Consider the following 25366-nt stretch of genomic DNA (forward strand, 5'->3'; position numbering starts at 1 on the left):
TAACCATCATCAGAGATACCGGAGTTACCTGCAGTCCCGACCAGCAGTTGGAAAGAATTGATTCAGATGCATTTTACACAATGCTCCTGCAGCTGAAAGGATTAAATTATCAGGACAGATTGCCCAAATGACACTTGTCTATCCTTGCCCATGGAAGACTAAGGGGGGGAGGGGGCAGGGGAGAAGCTAATTGAGATATTCAAGATGATTAAAGAAATTGATGGGGTAAATACTCGTCCCATTTTGAGACTAAGTCCCGTGACAGGAATGGGAATGCAGTGTGTTCTCCACTGGGGAGCCCGGGGAGAAAACGTGTCAAATCTTCCAGTCCCAACCTCATTAATTGTGCAACTGGCTGGTTTACGTCATCTTCACTGGCGGGGCAGGCCTGGATGGTGCGTAACCCACTGACAAATCCGGGTGCCATAATTTCAAGGCCCCCGAAATTCCCACTGTCAGCAAGATTTGCCAATTCGTCAGGAAGGGGAGATATGGGTCAATCAAGCCCCTAAGTTTAGAGACATCTCGCTGGGCATCCTTCTTGACCATGCCGAGGTCAGGAGGGACAGCTTACCCCCGGCAGATAGGAGGAAGAGGTCCAGCAGAGAGACAAAGGCTGGAATTTTGCCAGCACACCCGACCCAATTCCGGAGGCAGGCGAGGCTCAGAGAATGACATTATCCATTGGCCTCGGGCAGGATTGTACGAACCTCAGGCGGACGTGCCGGTAAATTTGCACCTAAAATCTGCATGGACGCAGCCTTTGACCTGCTCTGGTAGCCACAGTATTTATCTGGCTAGTCCAGTTCAGTTTCTGGTCAATGGTAACCCCCAGGATGTTGATGGTGGCGGCAGTACATCAATGTTAATACCATTGAAAATCAAGGGGCAATGGTTAAATTATCTCTTGTTGGAGATGGTCATTGCCTGGCACTTGTGTGGTGCGAATGTGACTTGCCACTTGTCATCCCAAGCCTGCATATTGTCCATGTCTTGTTGCATTTAACATGGATTGCTTTAGTATCTGAGGAATCAGGAATGGTACTGAAAATTGTACAGTCATCAGCAAACATCCCCACTTCTGACCTTATGATGGAAGGAAGGTCTGTGATGAAGCAGCTGAAGATGGTTGGGCCTAGGACACTTTCTTGATATACCTGGGCATATTATAAGTCTACAGTTCCATTGCTAGAATAATGTCAGGGCCTTTGCCAATGCCTTCAGCTGCTTTTTGATATCACGTGCAGTGAATTGAATTGGCTGAAGACTGGCAGCTGTGATGCTCGGGTCCCCTGGGGGAGGCCGAGATGGATCATTCACTCTGAGTGAAGGTTATAGGAAATGTTTCATCCTTATCTTTTGCTCTGATGTGCAGGCATCCTCTTCATTGAAGATGCGGATATTTGTGGAGCTTCCTCTAGTGAGTTGCTTAATTCTCCACCACCATTCACAGCTAGATATGGCAGGACTGCAGATTCTAACACAAAGTTGCATAGACTTAAAATTAGAGTTAGGGTATTCAGGGATAATGTTAAGAAGCACTTCCTCATACAAAGGGTAATTCAATTCACTCCACGTGATATAAGGAATCAGCTTAAGACACTGGATTTGCTAAGCCTATAGGTCCTGACAACAGTTTCTCAGAGATGCTGAAGATTTATGCTCCAGGACTAGCCACACCACTAGCCAAGCCGTTCCAGGATGGCACGGTGACACAGTGGTTAGCACTGCTGCCTCACAGTGCCAGGGACCAGGGTTCAATTCCGGCCTTGGGTGTCTGTATGGAATTTGCACATTTTCCCCGTGTCTGCGTGGGTTTCCTCCCACAGTCCAAAGATGTGCGGGCTAAGTTGATTGACCTTGCTATATTGAACCTTAGTATCGGGGGATTAGCAGAGTAAATACGTGGGGTTACAGGGATAGGGTCTGGGTGGGATTTTTGTCAGTGCAGTATCAATGGGTTGAATGGCCTACTTCTGCACTGTAGGGATTCTATGATTGTATGAGTATAGCTGTCATACTGGTATCTACCCGACAATGTGGAAAATTGCTTAGTCTTTTGATCCAGACCTGACACAATCATATATCTAAGGAATCTTCTTTCCCCCAAGTCCCCAATAATGTGATTGATTTGGGCCTTGGATTAGTCCAAATTGATCTGGAAGAGTGCATTTCAGATCCATGGTTAAAACAACTTTGAAGTGTATGTTCAGTTTTAAGAAGTTGCTGAAATTAAAGATGGCACCACCATTCACTTCAAGATAGAATCCCTACAGTGCAGAAGGAGGCCATTCGGCCCATTGAGCCAGCACCGACAACAATCCTACCCAGGCCCTATCCCCGTAACCCCACATATTTACCCCGCTAATTCCCCTGACATTAAGGGGCAATTTATCATGGCCAATCCACCTAACCTGCACAACTTTGGAGTGTGGGAGGAAACTGGAGCATCCAGAGGAGACCCACGCAGAAACGGGGAGAACGTGCAAACTCCACACAGACTGTCACCCGAGGCTGGAATTGAACCCGGGTCCCTGGCAGCAGTGCGAGCCATTGTGCCACCATGCCACCCCTGGTCTGATGAAGATGAAGGATTTTCCCACACTTTCTGTTTTAGGTGGGTCCCTGAGATATTAGTCCCTGAGTTTGTGCTCAACCTTGAAAAACATTTAAACAATGTCTGCTGGGATTGGCGAGCCGCTAAGATTCAGGGTCACAAAACAAAATTGAATCCTGACTGTGGCTTGCTTCTAAAGTTGATTCTTCAGTTTATTTTTTCTGAATTAATAAATTAATCACTTTTGTCCCTTTTGGGAGAGAGGTCAGACTTTAGTGTTTAGTGTTCAGGCACAAACTCAGAACTATGATTAATCTTGTGTCATTTTTAAACTGCTATTCCTGACGACTGAACTATTTAAAAGTTGCTCAGGACTTCCTTTATCCCAGGATTTAAACATTTTAGCTCACCCCTGCTAAGGTCTGCTGACTCTGCACGCTGCCAATTGAAGCTAGACTTCCAAGAGATCCTCTGGAGTCTTCTGCTGCAGTGAGGAATTTTAAATTTCTTGCCTTCAGCTTCCAAGCCTTTCTTTGGAGCTTTTCCCTGGCCAGTTGCCTCTTCGCATTTGTTTCTTGAGCTTTTCTTCAGGTAAAAATGCTTCTGCAGATTTTTCTTGCAAGGTTTTGGGGTTTATTTCTGTTCTCTGTTACTATGTTCTAAGGTCTTGGCTATTATTTGGTGGGTCATAATGAAGTCTTTGCTGTCGTAAGTTGGTTAACTGTGTGTATTCATTAACTACAAAACCTAAGTACATATAAACAGTAAGAGTTTAACTAGGAGCTTGCACACATGTCTCTGTCTCACACAAAATAGAGACTATTAGATGCAGGTCATGTGTTTTCTTACATCACTGTGTGGGCAATACTGTACTCAATTCAACATTAACCCTGTGCATGGCAGACTCTTATATTCCATGTGGAATACTGCAGTTCAAGAAGGCAGCTCTCCAGCATCCTTGCAAAGGCAATTAGGCAGAGGCGACAAATGCTGGACTAGCCAGTGATACCCACATGCCATTGAAAAATTGAAAAAAAAGACTCTCCACAAAATTTTATGGTCAAGATCTTTAGGTTTGCAGAGTTTCCCTTCCTGCCATCCCAGGAGTCAACAACAAACACATCCTTATCCATAGTGGCTGCCCACAGTAACTTGCTGCTCCAATAAGCAACAGTTGATTGGAGATAGGTCTTCCGCTCCTCACTTGGGAGGAAGTCCCATCTCAGAGATCTACCGACTAATCTGAAAGACCAGCAACTCCTTAGTCCCCTGTCGTGTCAGAAGCTGCAATGGACGGACTGGGTCTGCATGCAGTCCTGGGGTCTCAGGTCTAAGTGGGTTTTGGGGGGGTCTGAGAGCAGGGAGCAGAGGTGAGGCCCAGGGGGTTGGGGTAGTGGGGAGGTGGAGGACCTGCAGATAGCAGACCTGCTGGCCTGAGGATGGGGCACTCAATGTCAAAAGGAGGTTGCTGATGGAGGCCACCATCCCACCCTTCCCTCCCCCCTCCCCTCATTTCCTGACTGAGGCCTGAATCTTGTTCATTTTTGGCATCCAACCCCCCCCCCCCCCCCCCCCACCTGTCCCAGAACTCCACCCGGTAGCCTGGAAATCAAGGCAGGGAGTGAAATGGCCTTTAAGTGGCCTATTATTGGCCACCTAAGGGCCTCAGTTGGGGCAAGTATGATGGTGGGGGGGTTGCGTGGGGGGGTTGCTATCCTCATGTAAAATTGCAGAGGGACGGAGGTGGGCCAGAATTTGGTGGGAAGGCCATTTGAGAACTTTTGCACTCACCGCCCCAACATCCTCGCCGACTAACAGGGGATAGTAAAACTCTGCCCTATTTTGCTATATAGCATGAATTTTGAGATAGGAACATAGGAATTAAGAGCAGAATTAGGCAATTCAGCCCTTTTTGCCTGCTCCGCCATTCAATCAGATCATGGCTGATCTCTCCCTGGTCTCAAATCCAGCTCCCTACCTGTTCCCCACATCCCTCATTCCCCTATTTGTTAGAAATATATCTATCTCCTTCTTGAAACCACTCAACGATTCAATGATTTTTCAATGAGATAGGGAGGAATTATAGAAAGTATCATGAAGCATTTTACATCAGTGTTGTGAAGCCTTGCGGTTAGTCTATTTGTTAAAAATAAGATACTGCTCATTTCCTCACCCTCGATTGCTATCTTCCTTGACCATCATTACTTGTTCTTGTATGCTAAGAAGTTCATTGCAGTGGCCTGTTTATTAGCATATAAAATGAGATTCACCAATATTTAAGGTATTGCGTCTCAATACATTTTATGGCATTAATAAATACAGCAATATCTCTACTGAACAGCTCGGGCACATTCAATTTCTATTTCATTACATTTTATGGATTGTGCCAGAAATTTCTATATCAATATTTTTTTTCACCAGGGAAAGCTATCCCAGAAAAGTACAGTATATTAAAATTATGCTTTATTGCTTATACATTTTTCGGTGTACTATACATCAGAACAGCAGAGATGATGCTTTAATGTTAGGTGAGATTTACTGGTCATCTCGAGTATTTCACTTCCTTACTGTCCACATAACCAAACCATTTATTATTTGCCATCAGTCTCTTCCTCAGATTGAGAGAGATTTTAATATTTTAGTTCTGCCAATGCAATATTGATATGATCTATAGAAGAATGTTCCAACAATAGGCCAAATCTTCAGCTTACCTTTGAAAATTTGATTTTATGGTTTCTATTCACTAGTAGGTCTTGGCTTGAAGCAGACTGTTATATCTTTAATTGGTTGCTTGATTGCTTTAAGAGCTGGCCACATGATTTGATGGTGATGTCATTGGGGTGTTGCACAGACTCCTGTTTTGGATTTATTTTCTACTGTGTCCAGACAACAGCCCCTGTAATAAATCTGTTGCTGTTATTTTGAATCTGTGGGTGGAAGTTTCCTTTCCCTCCATGGGAATCGTAACGGGCAGGACAGGACCATGCAAAGTTCCTTTGACCTTTTGGGCGGGATTTTCCAGTCTTGGAGCGAGCGCGGACTGGAAGTCCCATCCTATGTGTGCAACCACGTCCTTTTCTTTTTGTTTAACACCCACAACCCCGAACATAGTTAGGACATTACACAGACCAAGTTAGGGAAAATTGAAAAACTAAGTGCAAGAGCAGCTCTCTATGTAGGGGGAAGTTGTGCTTGGCCTTTCACGGCCTGGATATTTGCCAATAGTTTCTGTGCTCAGAAAGTGTCTGCATATTCATGAAGTACAAACATTTGCTCTTGAGGAAGGTCATAAAGTGAATATGAAGAGCTTTGGTGGGTTGTGTGTGTCACCCATTGCACTCAAGACTAATCTGCTATTCAGTGAATGTTTCAGCAGTGGTTCAGTTTGTATCTCTCTCAACTTGGGAGTTAGAAGGTTGTCAGCTGAAGTCATCATCCTCTCTTTCTCCTTATTAGGCAGCCCCTCAGGATTAAGGATTACTGGCTTCCACTGCAGTTCGATACATTCTGAAAGGGCTGTTAATCCAATGCACAATGTGCAGATACTGCCAGATGCATGGAAGGCAAAACTTGAAGGGTTGGGTTGAGTTTTTCAGAATATTGTGCACTCTCTCTGATGCCTCTACCGTGCCTCTGGCTGCTCTCCATGAAGACTCTCAATGTGTTCGATGCCTTACCAAAGGAACCTTCTCCATTTTGGTTGGTTACAAGCCAGGGACGCCCATGTGTCGGTTTGACCTCTGCAGAGATACTTTGAGGATGTCCTTACAGTGATTGCGCTGTCCTCCCAGGAATATTCCACCGCACTCGAGTTCTGAATAGAAAAGTTTATTCAGGAATCAGGGTTGCGATCTTCCGGCTCTTCACACTGGTGGGATCTTCTTGTCCTGCCGACCGCACACTTCCGCTGTGGGTTTTCAGGCAGGGTGAAGTCAATGGGAAATCCCATTGACAGCAGCAGGACCAGAAGATCCCACTGCTGGCCAGGGTGCACCGCCTTCCATCATCAAGAAAATGATGTGGAAGGCCAGAGAATCCTGAAGCTGGTGTCAGGCATCTGAAGGGTACATTCTATTGAGTGAAGCTGGTTTTGAATAATTACCATCTCGATGCTGGGCATATTGGCTTTGGAGAAGATGCTTTGTTGGACTGCCTTTCTTGCCATTGGATTTGGAGCATCATGGGATGGCACAGTGGCACAGTGGTTAGCACTGCTGCCTTACAGTGCCAGGGACCCGGGTTTGATTCCTGGCTTGGGTGACTGTCTGTGCAGAGTTTGCATGTTCTCCCCATGTCTGCATGGGTTTCCTCCGAGTGCTCTAGTTTCACCCCACAGTCTGAAAGACGTGCTGGTTAGGTGAATTGGCCGTGCTAAATTCTCCCTCAGTGTATCCGAACAGGTGCTGGAGTGTGGCGACTAGGGGATTTCCACAGTAACTTCATTGCAGTGTTAGTGTAAGCCTACATGTGACACTGTAAATAAACTTAAACTCGATCATTCTCTGGTGGGGGGGGCAGGGGAGGAGGGAGGCCCGATCATTCTCTGGGTGGGTGGGTGGGGGGGGGGGGGGGGGGGGGGGAGGGAAGAAGGAGGGCCAGATCACTCTCTAGTGGGGAAAGGGCAGGAGGGCAGGGGCAGGGGGTGCCTGAGAGCAGTTTTCCAAATCGGACCTGAATTACGCCCAGATTCAGCACTTAGAATCATTATGGTAAAATTGTCCCCAGAGAGTTGGAATATATAATTAATGGCCTGAATATTTCAGATGATGGGGTTTCCCTTCCTGCCCTCTGAAGACTTGCCAAGGAAACACATCCCCACCGAATCCGATTGCCCTGCAGTTATTTCACGCTTCAATGAGCTCCTATTGGCTGCAACTGGAACAACCGCCCCTCACTCAGGAGGAGGTCACACTTTAGAAGGCCGCCAGACCATCTGATTGGCCGGTAGCCCTCTGGTCTTTCCAGCAACATCAGCTGCAGTGGCTAGTAGAAGTTTTTTTTATTTATTAGTGTCACAAGTAGGCTTACATTAACACTGCAATGAAGTTACTGTGAAAATCCCCTAGTCGCCACACTCCAGCACCTGTTTGGGTACACTGAAGAAGAATTTAGCATGGCCAATGCACCTAACCAGCACATCTTTCAGACTGTGGGAGGAAACCGGAGCACCTGGAGGAAACCCACACAGACATGGGGAGAACATGCAGACTCCACACAGACAGTGACCCAAGCCGGGAATCGAACCCGGATCCCTGGCATGTGAGGCAGCAGTGCTAATCTCCAGGAAGGCACCTGAGTCTAAATCACGGGACTGAAAGGAAAGGCTGGTTTACAGGATCGCTGGGTGGGAAGAGAAAGCTTCGGGGGGCTGGAAAATGGGTGATTGGGGTGTCAGGGGAGGGGGTGGCGGGAGGTCCAGGATTCACCAGACCATAAGGGGTGGGAGGCTGCTTAAATCAGAATTGGGGTTCAGGTGGAGGTCCTTATTTCCTTCCCTGGACCTAAGCCCATTTATTTTTGGGCTTCCCCATGCCTATTAAATCTTCCTGCCAGCCTAGAAATTTCAGTTAGATGGAAAACGGGGGCAAGGCAGGTTCCAGTCTGAGGCCTTGCTCACCCAACTTAAAGACCATAAGACATAGGAGCAGAATTAGGCCACTCGGCCCATCGATTCTGCTCCGCTATTTAATCATAGCTGATATTTTTCTCATCCACATTCTCCTGTCTTTTCCACATAACCCCTGATCCCCTTATTAATCAAGAACCTATCTATCTCTGTCTTAAAGACACTCAATGACCTGGCCTCCACAGCCTTCTGCGGCAAAGAGTTCCTCAGATTCACCACTCTCTGGCTGAAGAAATTCCTCCTCATCTCTGTTTTAAAGGATCATCCCTTTAGTTTGAGGTTGTGCCCTCTGGTTCCAGTTTTCCCTACGAGTGGAAACATCCTCTCCACGTCCACTCTATTCAGGCCTCGCAGTATTCTGTAAGTTTCAATAAGATCCCACCTCATCCTTCTAAACTCCAATCAGTATAGACCCAGAGTCCTCAACCATTTCACATACGACAAGCTCTTCATTTCAGGGGTCATTTTTGTGAACCTCCTCTGGACCCTTTCCAAGGCCAGCACTTCCTTCCTTAGATATGGATATATAATCATTATAAGGTCAGGATCTATAGTTGAAATTTCCACCCTGGGAGAAAGCCTCTGACTATCCGCCACCATCTCAGCCTCTCATCATTTTGTAGACCTCTATCAGGCGCTCCCTCAGCCTCCGTCTTTCCAGTTAAAAGAATCTGAGTTCATCCAGCCTCTCCTCATATCTAAAACCCTCCAGGTCAGACAACATCTTGGTAAACCTTCTTTGCGCCCTTTCCAAAGCATCCATGTCTTTCTGGTAGTGTGGCGACCAGAACTGCACACAGTACTCCAAATGTGACCTAACTAAAGTTCTATACAGTTGTAACATTACTTGTCAACTTTTATACTCGATGCCCTGGCCAATGAAGGCAAGTGTGATGTATGCCTTCTTGACCACCTTATCCACCTGTGCTGCCACTTTCAGGGATCCATGGACCTGTATGTCCAGATCTCTCTGTATGCCAATGCTCCTAAGAGTTCTACCATTACTGTATAATTCGCACTGGAATTTGATCTTCCAGAATGCATCACCTCGCAATTTGATCTTCCAAAATGCACCAAAATTCCAATGAAGCACTACAGATCCACTCTCAAAACTGTTGGAAATGTCACAATTTTTTAAAAAATCATTTCAAAATGACAGAAAACATTCTCATCAACATTGACTCCCAAAACTTAGAGGGTCAAAATGTCAAATGTAGTTTAGCGGATTCATTGAACGCAAAACAGGGTCAATTCACAAATCTTAATTCCTGACTTGGAGCTTCGCCCCACCAGATTCATATAACCGCAGAAGGAGGCCATACAACCCAGTGCAGCTCTGCTGGCCCTTTGACAGAGCATTGAAATTAGTCACTATCCCTTGCACTTTCCTCAAAGCTCTGTATAATGTCACGAACAGAAGTCAGCAGCCCCATCATAGGATGGACCATCTTGTAAAATGCAACCTGTACAAAACTGAGTCCCAGAATGCAACTTTCAAGGGCTTGCATTTCTGTCAGAAACGCAAACACTGGCGACTTTCATGAGAAAATCTGCTCACGTCGAACGATGTACATGCGAGGGCAAGGAAGAAGCGATGCAAGAAGGTGATTGAAGTAAAACATCTCTTGTCACCTTACCATAGTGTAGCTGTGAGCCACCTTCATTAATTCAGAGCAGCCCTGAGCATCAGCAAATGCACGGATACCCAGGCAGTTTGATGGATGGAGCAGTTTCATTAGGAAGTGGCAACACACCTCCACCACTTGGGAGAGTTGGAGCAGGCAAGCAGCTGCTAAGAGATTCTCGATTGTCTCCTCCTTTAGCTCAAGGCAGCCTGTAAATAAATAGATTCCCAAAACACACTGTGACAAATAGGCTCTCAAGTGTGACACGATAAACAAAGATTTTCAAAAAGACAATGTTATTTTTGCACAAGGTTTGCAATTTGCCTGCCAATAATCATGAAAAACATTAAAAAAGTAAATTTAAACAGTTTGTATGCAAATTCCATGCTAAGGAGACAAACGGCTTTATCCTGAACTGCTTAACAAACCTTTCTTTGGCAATTGCTGGAATGAAATTGCCAGTATGCATTAGGTAATTGCAATAAAAATGATATACATCTGCTTCCCCTCCTTCAGTGCTCATCTCGATTTTTCCAAACAGCGTAATTTCAACACCACTCACTGAACATTAAAATAACCTCATTCAGAAATCTATATTAATACCTCTTTATCATGCAAGTGCGTAGTGGCTGAGCAAATGAATAATGAGAACAATGATGGAACCAATGCCTTAAAAATCAAGCTCCACATTTTCAACTTCAGGGTTTTGACCTGTGGTGAAGTCAGTCCAAGTGATGCCGATTAAAGAAGACATTTGCCATCCCGCCGGATATCTCAATTTACTCAAAATGAAGGAAGAATCATAGGATCCCTGCAGTGCAGGAGGAGGCCAGTCGGCCCATCAAGCTGAAATAGAGGGTAAATATCTCATAGAATCTCATAGAATGCCCACAGTGCAGAATGAGGCCATTCGGCACTTAAAGCCTACACCGACAACAATCCCACCCAACCCCTATCCCCCGTAACTCCACATATGGGCGGCACGCTGGAACAGTGGTTAGCACTGCTGCCTCGCAGCGCCAGGGACCTGAGTTCAATTCAGGCACATTCTCCCCGTGTCTGCGTGGGTTTCCTCTGAGTGCTCTGGTTTCCTCCCATGGTCCAAGGATGTGCGGGTTAGGTTGATTGGCCATGCTAAATTGATCCTAGTGTCGGGGTTTAGCAGGGTAAATATGTGGGGTTGCAGAAATTGAGCCTGGGTGGGATTGCTGTCAGTGCAGATTCAATGGGCCGAATGGCCTCCTTCTGCATTGTGGGCATTCTATGAGATTGTATGAGATATTTACCCTGCTAAGAACATAAGAACATAACAATTAGGCATAGGAGTAGGCCACCTGGCCCCTTGAGCCTGCTCCGCCATTCAATATGATCATGGTTGATCTTCTCGTGGACTCAGCTCCACTTACCCGCCCGCTCACCATAACCCTTAATTCCTTTACTGTTCAAAAATTTATCTATCCTTGCCTTAAAAACATTCAATGAGGTAGCCTCAACTGCTTCACTTATCTCCTTGACACTAAGGGGCAATTTAGCATGGCCAATCAACCTAACCTGCACATCTTTGGAGTGTGGGGGGAAACCGGAGCACCTGGAGGAAACCCACGCAGACACGGGGAGAACATGCAAACTTCACACAGGCAGTGATCCAAGGCCGGGATAGATCCTGGGATCCTGGTGCTGTGAGGCAGTAATGCTAACCACCGTGCTCCCCTGATTGATTTAATAAATTTAACGTAAATCACACAAACCTTTAAATTTTACGATTTGTCCATTGGGTAGGTGAGCCAACAATTATTGCCCATCTCTAGTTGGCATTGGGGGCATCAAGAGTTAACCATCTATTTTGGACTGGAGTGGAAGCAGGTTCTTCTCTCTGAAGGTTACTAAGTTTTACAACAAAACTTTCATGACCCTTTTTCCTTAAAAAAATGCACCATCATTTACCAGATTTACTGAATTCAATTCCACAACTTTCTCTGTGTGGGATTTGAACTCCCAACCAATTAGTTGCCAGCCTATTACCATAATCATTGCACTTCTATATGTGAGGTGGCACATGAATATTTTAAAGACAGTTTGTTCGGAAACTGCATTAATTTATCTGCCCTGATTCAATTTTTCTTCTCATTTTGCCTTACATCAAATATTCCTTTTCAAAATGCTCGGTTCACACAAGCCTCCTCCCACTCCCCTTCATCTCACCCCATCAGCATATCCTTCAATTCCTTCCTCTCTCCTGTGCTTACCCACAATATTTGCCTCAATTTGTAATTGTGAGTTCTACATGCTCACCACTTGTCAGTAAAGATGTTTCTGCTCAAGTCATGATGTGGAGATGCCGCCGTTGGACTGGGGTAAGCACAGTAAGAAGTCTCACAACACCCAGGTTAAAGTCCAACAGGTTTATTTGGTAGCACAAGCCACAAGCTTTCAGAGCGCTGCTCCTTCATCAGGAGAGTGGGAGTTCTGTTCACAAACAGGGCATATAAAGACACAAACTCCATTTACAAAATAATGTTTGGACTGCGAGTCTTTGCAGGTTTTCAAGTCTTAAAGGTACAGACAATGTGAGTGGAGAGAGGATTAAGCACAGATTAAAGAGATGTGTATTATCTCCAGCCAGGACAGTTAGTGAGATTTTGCAAGCCCAGGCAAGTCGTGGGGGTTGCAGATAGTGTGACATGAACCCAAGATCCCTGTTGAGGCCATCCTCATGTGTGTGGAACTTGGCTATCAGTTTCTGCTCAGCGATTCTGCGTTGTCGTGTGTCGTGAAGGCCGCCTTGGAGAATGCTTACTCGAAGATCAGAGGCTGAATGCCCGTGACTGCTGAAGTGTTCCCCTCAGCAGAATCGCTGAGCAGCAACTGATAGCCAAGTTCCACACACATGAGGATGGCCTCAACCGGGATCTTGGGTTCATGTCACACTATCTGTAATCCCCACGACTTGCCTGGGCTTGCAAAATCTCACTAACTGTCCTGGCTGGAGACAATACACATCTCTTTAACCTGTGCTTATCCCTCTCTCCACTCACATTGGCTGTACCTTTCAGACTTGATTACCTGTAAAGACTCGCATTCCAACCATTATTTTGTAAATTGAGTTTATGTCTTTATATGCCCTGTTTGTGAACAGAACTCCCACTCTCCTGATGAAGGAGCAGCGCTCCGAAAGCTAGTGACTTGTGCTACCAAATAAACCTGTTGGACTTTAACCTGGTGTTGTGAGACTTCTCACTTTGCTGAAGTCCCCATGGATTTAATATTAACCACATTACATTTCTGGCCCCTAATTCTGCATCCCCAAACTATGTGGAAACATAGTTTACAAGTTCACATCTTACATTGTTCTTTTAAATTCATTTTACAGGATGTGGGCATCACTGACTGGGCCCATTCAATGCCCATCCCTAACTGCCTTCCATTTCAGAGGGTATTTGAGTGTCATCTATTGCTGTGGATCTGGAGTCACATGTAGGCCAGACTAGGTGAGGACAGCAGATGTCCTTCCTTAAAGGACCAGATGGGTTTTTATGATAATCAACAATGGTTTCATGGTCATCACCAGCAGATGTGGTAGTGACTTTTATGGGCGCCTGGACAAATACATGAATAGGATGGGAATAGAGGGATATGGTCCCTGGAAGAGTAGGGGGTTTTAGTTCAGACGGGCAGCAATGTCGGTGCAGGCTTGTTCCTGTGCTATAATTTTTTTTAGTTCTTTCTTATTTGTTCTTTTAATTCAAGATTTTTATTGAATTCAAATTTTACCATCTGCCATGGTGGGATTTGAACACAGCTCCCCGGAGCATTACCCTGGGTCTCTGGATTACTAGTCCAGTGACAATACCACTACAGCACAGCTCCCCTTCTACTAACCCCTGAGGTTGCAATGTTAGGGCAAAATACTTCTGCCCAAAAGCCTATCACAGTTGGTTATGATATTCATACAAATTAATTTATTTTAACATTTGCCAAATTACATTCTCTAAGAATGATCTTGAATCTTGGGAGAAGTATGTACATCAGCGGTCGGTAAGAATCAGTCAAGTTGCAGGTCTGTCAGCGCAAATTGTCTTGTTTTTTTGAAGAACTATCTGTCTAAAAATGTTTGCACTCGCTGACATTTACCCATCTCTATAACCCGACAAAAATAATCTTTGACCTCCAGCTTACTCAAACTGTAGAATTAATTTTGCACTTTCTGGTGAACAGCGGAATTTCTGCAATACCCGTGGTATAAATTGTAACTATTCTGAGAGTTACCACTGAGCAAAAAGTCAACTAGTTCAGCCACAGGAATGCCATGGCTTTTGGAGTGGGTCAGAGTCTGGAGGTGGGATTTACTGCCTCGCTCGTCCCGAAACCGTAAAATCCCACCCGAGGTCAATGGACCTTTCCATTGTCTGTTCCTCACCCGCTCCGATTCCTGTGGCAGGCGGGACGGTAAAATTCCGGCCTGGGTATTCTGCAACAAATACCACCTGGCTCCATCTCCATCTACAAGGTCAGGAATGCAATGGAATAGTCTACTTTACATGTAGCTGGGTGGGTTCAGTTGTAACAACCCTCATTATTGTGATTAGGTCAGCTAGGATGGACTAACTCCTCTCTTCTTTCCACTCCTGAGTTGGTTGTAACAGAGTTTGAATTTGCAAGAGAGGTGATTTTGCCAAGTTAATAGATATTTAACTGAGATGCTTCTCCCCCTTCTGTCATTGACACTGATGGATGCCAGCAAGTGTCTCCGCCAATGTGTGCCACAGCACACAGCAGCACAGACAGATATATTGGACCAAGATCTCCATGGCAGCTGCCATCCTCGGTGTTGATCTCGGTGCCTTGGTCTGTCAGCGCTATCATCGCCATCTGAAGGCAGACAGACTCTCCCAGCGAGCCTTGCAGTCTGAGGCTGCACCAGACATCCTTTCCCATTGTTTCCATCACCTCCCATGTTGGATTGGTCACCTCGGATGAGTCTTTTTGTCCAGAGTGTGGGTGGAGTACTTTGTGCCGGACCTCCACAGCATCCAGCCGGTGCCTGAGAGAGGCGTCACTGAATTTCGGGGCAGTGTGCTTGCTGACTTTGGCAGCCATCACCCCCCCAGTGGCTTCCTCTTACTTGAGGTTTGCCAGCTGTATGTAGGGATGGCCTTTAAAATTGGCGCCCAGATTATTGAAGTGTTGAGACTATGGTGGGGCGGCACGGTGGCACAGTGGTTAGCACCGCTGCCTCACAGCGCCAGGGACCCGGGTTCAAATCCTGGCTTGGGTCACTGTCTGTGCGGAGCTTGCACATTCTCCCTGTGTCTGCGTGGGTTTCCTCCGGGTGCTCCGGTTTCCTCCCCCAGTCCAAAGATGTTAGGTGGATTGGCGGGTTAAGTGGATTGGCCATGCTAAATTGCCGCTCAGTGTCAAGGGGACTAGCAGGGTTGTGGGGATAAGGCCTGGGTGGGGTTGTGGTCGGTGCAGACTCGATGGGCCAAATGGCCTTCTTCCGCACTATAGGATTCTATGATTCTATGATTCTAAATCAGAGGCCACCCACCAGCAATCTGACATAAAACCTGTGCCTCTGCAATTTTTAAAGAAATTGCCTCACAAGACAACATAAAAAGCCACCATTGCTGTCACCGGGTCAAATGTCACTTCACCCACACGCCCAAAATCAGACTTTGTAATTTCTGGGACGATTCCGCCCAAGGACTTGTGTCTCCATAAATGGAACTTGTGACCTTTGAAAGTAGAACACAGTTCCAGCTGTAAGCCAGTGTCCTTGGCTTAGGATAAGTGTTCTTTTAAAATAGGTTCAATCCATGTGTATGTTCAGCCAGTGAAGTTCCAACTTAATATTTTAGATAAAAATCTTCATAACATCATTCACCATTCATAACATCAAAGTCTGCTGGATGATCCTTTCACTTAGGAGTATGAATATGCACTTTGAATACCGTTGGGATACCATGGCTAGAATACGTATTATGTAGGGCACACGCCAGGAACTCATCAAGGCTGACTTGGTAGCACATGCCTAACCTCTGACCTCCACCATTAAAGAAGCAATACGATCATCTCTGAATCCTCCATGAAATCACACACACACGGACAGACAGACAGACAGACAGACAGACACACACACACACACACACACATACACACACACACACACGGACAGATACACACACATACGCAAACACACACATACACCCACACACACACACAGACCCACACATTGACACACACACATACACCCACACACACACACGGACACAGACACACGCACCTGGACATACAAACACATTTTCAGGATATAAATCGGCTGGAGACCTGGGCCAAAAGATGGCAGGTGGAATTTAACACAGACAAATGTGAGGTGACGTGATTTGGAAGGTCTACTGCAGAAGGGAAGTATACAGTAAATGGCAGAGCCCTTAGGAATGTTAGCATACAAAGGGATCTAGGCGTGCAGATTCACAGTTCCCTGAAGGTGGCAACTCAGGTGGACAAGGTGGTTAAAAAGGGTGCATGTCCGGGGTGCGTGGGGTCCTTAATTATGCTGGCTGCTTTGCCGAGGAAGCGGGAAATGTAGACAGAGTCAATGGATGGGAGGCTGGTTTGTGTAATGGATTGGGCTACATTCATGACATTTTGTAGATCCTTGCAGTCTTGGGCAGAACAGGAGCCATACCAAGCTGTGATACAACCAGAACGAATGCTTTCTATGATGCATCTGTAAAAGTTGGTGAGAGTCGTAACTGACATGCTAAATTTCCTTAGTCTTCTGAAAAAGTAGAGGCGTTGGTGAGTTTACTTAAATATAGTGTCGGCATGGGGAGACCAGGACAGGTTGTTGGTGATCTGGACACCTAAAAACCTGAAGCTCTCAACCCTTTCTACTTCGTCCCCATTGATGTAGACAGGGGCATGTTCTCCTTTACGCTTCCTGAAATCGATGACAATCTCCTTTGTTTTGTTGACATTAGATGTACCACCATCCAAACTACCAAACATTGTGACGACGACTTTTCTGGTCCATCAGCAGAAGCCACGATTGCCAAAGAATCCCTTGCTGCTTCTAGCCTTCCTTCTGCAAAAGAGACGGTTATGCCTTCCAAGATAGCGACATTGTCTGAAGGCCCGGAGAATACATCTGAGGTCAAGAACAACCCCTGAAGTGCACAGACAATCAGTGCAGAATAGATGCCCACCAGATTGTCTTTCCTATTAACTATTATTACTGTGTCATGATTCATTGCCTGCTTTTATACATATGTTTTGATGACTATTTAAAAGTAGTATGGTTATGTGTTGTTATGGGGCTTTAGAAGTAAAGGGGGAGGGATGTTATATATTTGGGGTTGTTGTGTTGTATGGTCACTTTAAAAATCTAGTCACATGTATAGTTTGTGATGTCATTGGCTGCTTCGCAGCTTTGCCTCAATCTAGGTCAAGCTCTTTTGGTGTGACAGCTTCTGTGAGTGGGCAAGGGTCTGGCAGATGGAGTACAATGGTGATAAATGTGAGCTCATCCATTTTGGTAGAAATAACAGCAAAATGGACTATTATTTAAATGGTAAAAAGGTGCAGCATGCTGCTGCGCAGAGGGACCTGGGCGTCCTTGTGCATGACTCACAAAAATGTTGGTTTGCAGATGCAGCAGGTAATTAAGAAGACAAATTGAATGTTGTCCTTCATTGCAAGAGGAATGGAGTTTAAGAACAATGAGGTTATGTTGCAGCTGTATCAGGTGCTGATGAGATCACACCTGGAGTACTGTGTACAGTTTTGGTTTCCTTACTTGAGAAAGGATATACTGGCACTGGAGGGGGTGCAGAAGAGATTCACTAGGTTGATTCCGGAGTTGAGAGGGTTGGCTTATGAGGAGAGACTGAGTATATGGGATTATGTTCGTTGGAATTCAGAAGAATGAGGGGAGATCTTATAGAAACATATAAGATCATGAAGGGAATAAATAAAATAGAAGCAGGGAGGTTGTTTCCATTGGCAGGTGAAACTAGAACTAGGGGGCATGGCCTCGGTTCGAGGAGAAACAAGTGTCCTCCAGTGTCACAATCAATTTAGGATTCTTCACATGAGAGTGGACTAGAAAACTGCCAGATCGTATTCCAGTGCGGGAAGTTTCAGCAATAACCAATCAACCATTGTTCTCTTCCCAGAACAAAACAGAAAATTCTGGAAATGCTGCATGAGAAAGTCAAGAAGCAAAATGTTCAAGGGCAGATGTTAGCCTGACGAACGAGTACCATTTCTTCTCGTCGATCCCAAAATCCGGACCAACGTACCGATAACACAATGCCGGAAAACCTGAGTTATACTGCTGGCAAGCATATCACACATTGACCAAGCTTTATGGGCCTCCGTGCTTACCTAACGCAACTCTAGGACACCTGAAGGCAAGTTAAAAGGAGGGAGCAGACAAGAAATTTTATTTTCCTCTCACAGTCCTGTGTGGTCCAAAGGGTAATCTGGGAATGTTTTTGATTTGATGTTACACCGGGTGCAGTTATACACCAGCTCAGTCCGAGAGGGCTCCCAACTCCAACGCTGCACAATGAAAACTGGATTGACTTGGAGCTGCATCCTATTGAGGCACATTGCGTAACACATTTGAATTATTTGTGATTTTATTTTAAGTGAGAGTAAAATACATATTGAAACCATTTCTCTTCTCAGTCTGTACTGACTGGGAATTCTACAGATTGAAATTTTTTTGCATCCATTAACTCACCTAGATTTACATAGAATCATAGAATCACTGCAGTGTGGAAGGAGGCCATTCGGCCCATCGAGTCTGCACCAACTACAAGCCCACCCAGGCCCAATCCCCCTCGCCCCATGTATTTAGCCTGCTAATCCTCCAGACACTATTGGCAATTTACCATGGCCAATCAACCCAATAGATTGGTATCAATGTCTCCGGTCCAAGCCATAGGTTGGGAAGCAACAAAAACAATTCCATCACATTTTCCTCACTCACCAACTACAGAAAAAATGTTGGAACATTTCCAACCGGTTTATAACGTACACATAAGTGCCATTCCTTTTCTTTATTACAACAGTGATTGCATATCAAAAATACTTCATTAGTTGTAAAACATTTTGATACATCAAAAAAAGCTCTACGTAAATATAAGTTATTCCTTTCTGTTGAGGAAGACCAGTGCCAGTGTTAATTATTCATTGATAACTGGAAAGTGTTGGCTTGAAGAGTCATTTGGCAGTGTCTCATTTCAAGCTCCATTAGATTCGTGCCAAACTGTTTAATCCTGTCAGATGATAAAGTGCTCTTGTTATACATTCCCCCTGACTCGGTGATAAACTGTGCCTTTTATTCATTCATAAGTTGTGACCATCTCTGGCATGATCGGCACTTATTGGCTTGGTGACAACTGAGTGGTTTGTTAGGTCACTTCAGAAGGCAGCTAAGAGTCAACCACACTGCTGTGGGTCCGGATTCATGGACAGGCCAGACTGGGTAAGGATGGCAGATTTCATTCCATACCGGATTTCAGTGAATCAGATGGGTTTCTATGACAATCCAGTGGTTTCATGGCCTTAATTACTGAGACTAGAACTGTTTGTAAATTCCAGCTGTATTTATTTAACTGGATTCAAGTTCTCCAGCTTCTACAGTGGTCTCCAAATCATTAGTTCAGCAAAATAACCACAATGCTACTGCAACTCTATCTGATAGTTGAACAGTGGGAAGAAATCTATATTTCCAGTAAGTTACACAATAATCTCTACACCCTTGCTATGACTGTAACACTCTATTTTGCACTCTCTCCTTTCCTTCTCCCCTATGTATGAGAAACATAGAGGATAGGAGCAGGAGGAGGCCATTTGGCCCTTCCAGCCTGCTCCTCCATTCATCACGATCATGGCTGATCGTCCAACTCAATAGCCTAATCCTGCTTTACCCCCATAACAATTGATCCCATTCGCCCCAAGTGCTATATCTAGCTGCCTCTTGAATAAATTCAATGCTTAGGCATCAACAACTTCCTGTGGTAATGAATTCCACAGGCTCACCACTCTTTGAGTGAAGAAATGTCTCCTCATCTCCATCCTAAATGGTCTACCCTGAATCCTCAGACTGTGGCGCCTGGTGCAGGACACACCCACCATCCGGAACATCCTTCCTGCATCTAACCTGTCTAGTCCTGTTAGAATTTTATAAGTTTCTATGAGATTCCCCCCTCATTTGTCTGAACCCAAGCGAAAACAATCCTACCCTAGTCAATCTCTCCTCATACCCGGAATCAGCCTGGTAAACTCTATGAACGGTATGTATTGTCTGTATAGCGCGCAAGAAACAATACTTTTCACTGTATCCCAATACATGTGACAATAATAAATCAAATCAAATCAAATCAAGTCTAACCAAACACATATGTTTAAAATATATAGCAGTGGTAACAGTCTGGGCAGGATTTTCCAGCCTTTCATGCCGGCGGGATCTTCCAGTCTGGCTGAAGGCACTACCCGCCTCCCCACCATGGCAGATTTCCCAGAAGCTGGAAGGTGAGCCACACAAAATGGCGCAGACAGCAGCGGGACTGGAAGATCCCACAAGCAGCCAACGGTGAGTGTGGTGAACCATAGATGGTTACCACTATGGGTACTGAACCATAGATGGTTAGCACTATGGGTACTTGTACATATGTTACTGTTGTCACTGTTGGGGTTAGGGTTGGGGTGTTCTACCTGTTGGTATTGTTCTGTGGTACACTCCGGTTGGCTCCGCCTACCTGTAGGAGTATAAAGGTCACTGCACTGCCTGGTGACCCTTTAGTCTGGGATTGTATCGTTATGCAGTATGCTCCATTCTTGTTACTAATAAAAGCCTTTATTTCCCGGGTACGATCCAGCCTCCCGAGTGATTTAATCGTGCATCTGTGAGCCATGAATAAAACGCCACAGTTGGGGTGGAAAATATCCTGCCTTATATGTGAATTTTCTCACATCCCTTCCCCGATAACCTCCACCCCCAAAACCTCACCCTTCTCGAATTATCCTGGATGTTAGTACTTCCAACTGGAATCCTGGATCTCCAGGCTTATGCCAAGTTCCATTTACGCTTTGGAAATAGGAACTTGACATAGGGAGACTCCAAATCTGGTTCTGCCTCTCATGAAGTCCGACTTAACTGGTGAGTCCAACATATTTTGGAGCCAGACTATTCTGAACTGTTTTCATGGAATCTCACTGGGGTCAAGGTGGGAACCCCTTGCCTTGATGTAGCAATTCTACACTAATATGTTTTAGACATTTGTTGGGATGTCCAAGGATGTGTAGGTGAGGGGGATTGGCCATGCCAAATTGTCCCTTAGTGTTCCAAGATGTGTCGGTTAGTTGGATTGGCCATGATAAATTGCCCCTTAGTGTTCCAAGATGTGTCGGTTAGTTGGATTGGCCATGATAAATTGCCCCTTAGTGTTCCAAGATGTGTAGGTTAGGGGGATTGGCCATGCTAAATTGCTCTTAGTGTCCCAAGATGTGTAGGTTAAGGGGATTGGCCATGCTAAACTTGTCCCTTAGTGTTCCAAGATGTGTAGGTTAGGGGGATTGGCCACGCTAAATTGCCCCTCAGTGTCCCAAGATGTGTCGGTTAGCAGGAATTGGCTATGCTAAATTGCCCCTGAGTGTACCAAGATGTATAGGTTCGAGGAATTAGCCATGGTAAATGTACGGAGGTCACAGGGATAGGGTGGGCGAGAGGGCGTGGGTAAAATACTCCGTCAGAGAGTCAGTGCAGACTCAATGGGCCGAATAGCCTCTTCTGCACGGTAGGAATCCTATGATTCGTCTCAATGGAGTGTGTCTGCTTTGGAATCCAATATGTAGACTGCTGAATGGAACCTCTTATAAATCTCTGAAGCAAGTGTTACATTTGTGAAAGATCCCCAGTTTTAATGAAATTGGAAGTTGAACAGAAACTGTGAAATCTGTCAGTGCAGTAAGCTGAGGGGAAAAAAAACAGCCAAGTCCTTTAGCTATCTTGTCACAATTTCCCCGAGATATACTTCAATCCCCTGATCTCATTCTACATGGCAGCAGTATTTTTATTTAGACAGGCTTGTCAGTTGAGTCAGTGGCTACGGCTGTTCATGACAGGCAAAACAAATCAGGTAACTAAAAGCCACAAAATGTGGCACGCATTGAATTCCTTCCAAATATATTTGTAACAGAGGTCTGAGACTATGTACCAGTGAATCAGCAGCACACCATTACCCAGTGTGTCTAATTTTCAAGCACTGAATCCCTTTTCATAGTGAACATCTCTATAGTGGATTAATAATCAAATAGTGAACTCATTGCTATCGGGTGGCATAGTGGCACAGTGGTTAGCACTGCTGCTTCACAGCGTTAAGGACCTAGCTTCAATTCCCAGCTTGGATCACTGTCTGTGTGGAGTTTGCATGTTCTCCCTGTGTCCGTGCGGGTTTCTTCCGAGTGCTCCAGTTTCTTCCCACAGTCTGAAAGATGTACTGGTTAGGTGCATTGACCCAAACAGGCATCGGACTGTGGTGACTAGAGGAATTTCACAATAACTTCATTGCAGTGTTAATACTTATGATGAATAAATAAACTCTATTTTACTTTTATTTGTCTCCTGTTTCAATAATAATAATGTTTAGTTGAAGAGAGGCACTGCAACATTGTCCAATCATTTAGTTGTTGAATGTTTGCTGCATTTTTAACAAAAAGAGGTATAGAAGGCCTTCTTATGACTAAGGCAAATGAAGCCATTGTTATTCAAGCTCAAAACAGTTTCAAAAAGGGGTCGTTAGTTCCTCAAGAGAATTTGTAGTTTGACTTGTACTGTTTACTGAAGGTTTTTTTTCTGAATAATTGATGAAAGATTTAAATTTCTACCATCTTGTGATCATATCTGCCCAATAGTCCTTCTAAGGAGTTGCAGGGATCGATGGACTTCAGCTTGGGATCTTGACCATTGAACCAGAATCTTCTGGTCCTATCGATGACTGCGGGAAGATCCCGCTGCCAGAAGGACTGGAAAGTTTCGGCCAAGGAATGCGGGGATAGAGAGGGAAAGTGGCCTTGAGGTCAAACATCGGCCACGATGTTATTGAATGATAGAATAAGCATGAAGGGCCATATATTCGACTCCTGCTCTAATTTCTCTAACTCAAGTATTTGAGAGAAGTATAAAGCTTGCACAATGTGGTTGGATACATTCACTTTTGTCTTTATAAAAATTACAGACCAATAACGCAAATTATTTACATGACAAGCAATAGTTTCTCCTTCACACATTTCATCCGATTAAGTGAATTACTTGCTCTGCATGTGGCCCCCAAGTTTTAATTAACTTTGCCAAAGGTAGCACTTGCACAGGGAAGCTTAACGCGACTTTCTGTCAGCAGGGACCACAGTTTGGCAGCTTAATTTGCAAGCCCTCGCCTGCATCCTGATGTACGGCACATGTGCTTTAATGCAAGCCCTGCTTCTTATCAAACCGGTACAGATTTCTACCTTTGGCACCCATTGAATAAATCCTTTCTTAACTGCTCTTATAGCTCAATTTAACTTGGCTTCGTTGAACAGATTAGCTGCTCGCAGTATCTCGCAAGGCCAAAAAGCGGCTATAAAATTGATAAACAGGGAAGGTAATTGGTCGCGTGGTTGAAAACCAGTACATTTAAATGTAATGTAAGTTATCGGCTGAACGTACGTTTTGAAGTGCCAGTCTAAATTATATTTAACAAGGCCTTCTGCAGCATCAAGTGCTTCACTCCATTGCTGTTAATGAGTTAATTCGGGATTGTTTAAATATAAATGACACCACTGAAGGAACTTCACCCTGACTTTGTTTCTCTTTGCTGTGAATGAATCTCCAGAACATTTCAACATCTACAAATATGCATTTCTGCCTCTATAAGCAAAGTTCATGAATTATGCATAACATAATCATATTTCCAGAATTTGCAATTTCTGAAAAAAGAGCTCTTACTCTGTGAAGTATTACAGAGATATACTCGCTCTGCGATCTTAATACATACATAATAATTTGATACAGTGTTATGGGTACAAAAAAAAGAGAAGAGAGATTCCATGCTAAGCTGAGATTTCCGAAGACCTGAAAATCAATTTGAGTAACACAATAGACGCTAGTCTTCTTTTCTCCCTCTACAATTACCACGTTTTCCTCTTTTAAGAATACTATCACTGTAGTACAAATGTCATGTATTATTACATAAATGGATGAGGTTCAGAAGCTAAAATGAAGCAGGCGGTTTTTATGGTGCACTTGCCAATATATGAGCCCCACACTTACAACATGCTTTTCTAACCGCACCCCCACCCCCTTCAGTGCATGATGTTCCAAAAGAAAACACAAAGAGGAATGGTTGTCTTAAGGAGCATGTCTGCACTGTGGGAATAAAGCCCTGTCAGAGCGCAAAGGAATGGAGGAAGCAAGCCCCGGTAGATTGGCACCTGACCCACTTTTCAAATGCCCAGTTAGAATTATAGAATCATAGAATCCCTACAGTGCAGAAGGAGGCCATCTGGTCCATCGAGCCTGCACCGACAACAATTCCTACCCAGGCCTGATCCCCGTAACCCCACGTATTACCCTGCTAATCCCCTGACACTAAGGGGCGATTTAGCATGGCCAATCAATCTAACAGCACATCTTTGGAGTGTGGGACGAAACTGGAGCGCCCGGAGGAAACCCATGCAGGCACGAGGAGAATGGGCAAACTCCACACAGACAGTGACCCGAAGCTGGAATTAAAATGGCAAATGTCACCAGTTCTAACAATATTTTACCGTAAACCTTGGACACCCAGCGGGGTAGGGGAATTAAATCTGGTTCACTGTTTTCAAGGTGGAAAATAGGTACTGAAGGGTCTAATGATATTTGACACGCAAATACAAAATCTGCATGGGGTATGTATCATATGCCATCTTGGTTTAAGGACCCTGAAAACAGGAAGTGGTGGGGAGGGTGTACAGGAAAGGGGGTATGATGGGACTTTATGAAGGGAGGCTCCTGAAGGGAGATTATGAAGTGGGGGGTCATGAATTGGGGCGGGAGGTCATGAAAAAGGTCATCAAGGGGGTCCCACTGGGAGGGCCCCAATGCCCTGATGCTGGTGATCTTTGTTGGGGAGGGGTTGGGTAAACTTTCACTAAAGTCGTGTCCTGTCTGGCTCCACATTAAAGCTGTAACTTGGCGCCAACCACACCTTGTTCTACCAACTTAAGCACCCTTTTTCGCCATCCATTCTTCATATTTTTTGCAACCACCAACTCCCCACCACCAAAGTTCCCCAAACCACACACCCCTTCTCCACCGCACCCCCACCACCCGCCCCTCCCCGCCCCCCCCCCCCCCCCCCCCCCCCCCACCTCACAATGACTCAGATGTCAGAATCCCCAATGAACAGTCGTGCCTTGACTCTTTGCATATGGCTTTCACCTGTTGGATCCTGAGAGTATAAGGGGACTGATTATTCTCACTGGCAGTTATATTTGCCCCTGGACCTGGCATGAATCAATCTGAAG

At 45.0% G+C, this 25366-nt stretch overlaps 1 protein-coding gene across 1 annotated transcript in view; it reads right to left on the reverse strand.

Moving 5' to 3' along the window:
* Positions 1-25366, reverse strand: part of LOC144499986 (kelch-like protein 1) — a 247975-nt gene that overhangs the window by 120108 nt on the left and 102501 nt on the right. Inside the window, exon 6 of the mRNA XM_078222723.1 lies at positions 9821-10017. Coding sequence (XP_078078849.1) covers positions 9821-10017 — 197 coding nt within the window. The remainder of the gene's footprint in view (positions 1-9820; positions 10018-25366) is intronic.

The sequence above is a fragment of the Mustelus asterias genome, chromosome 10 (genome assembly GCF_964213995.1).
Source record: "Mustelus asterias chromosome 10, sMusAst1.hap1.1, whole genome shotgun sequence".
Classification (NCBI taxonomy): Eukaryota; Metazoa; Chordata; class Chondrichthyes; order Carcharhiniformes; family Triakidae; genus Mustelus; species Mustelus asterias.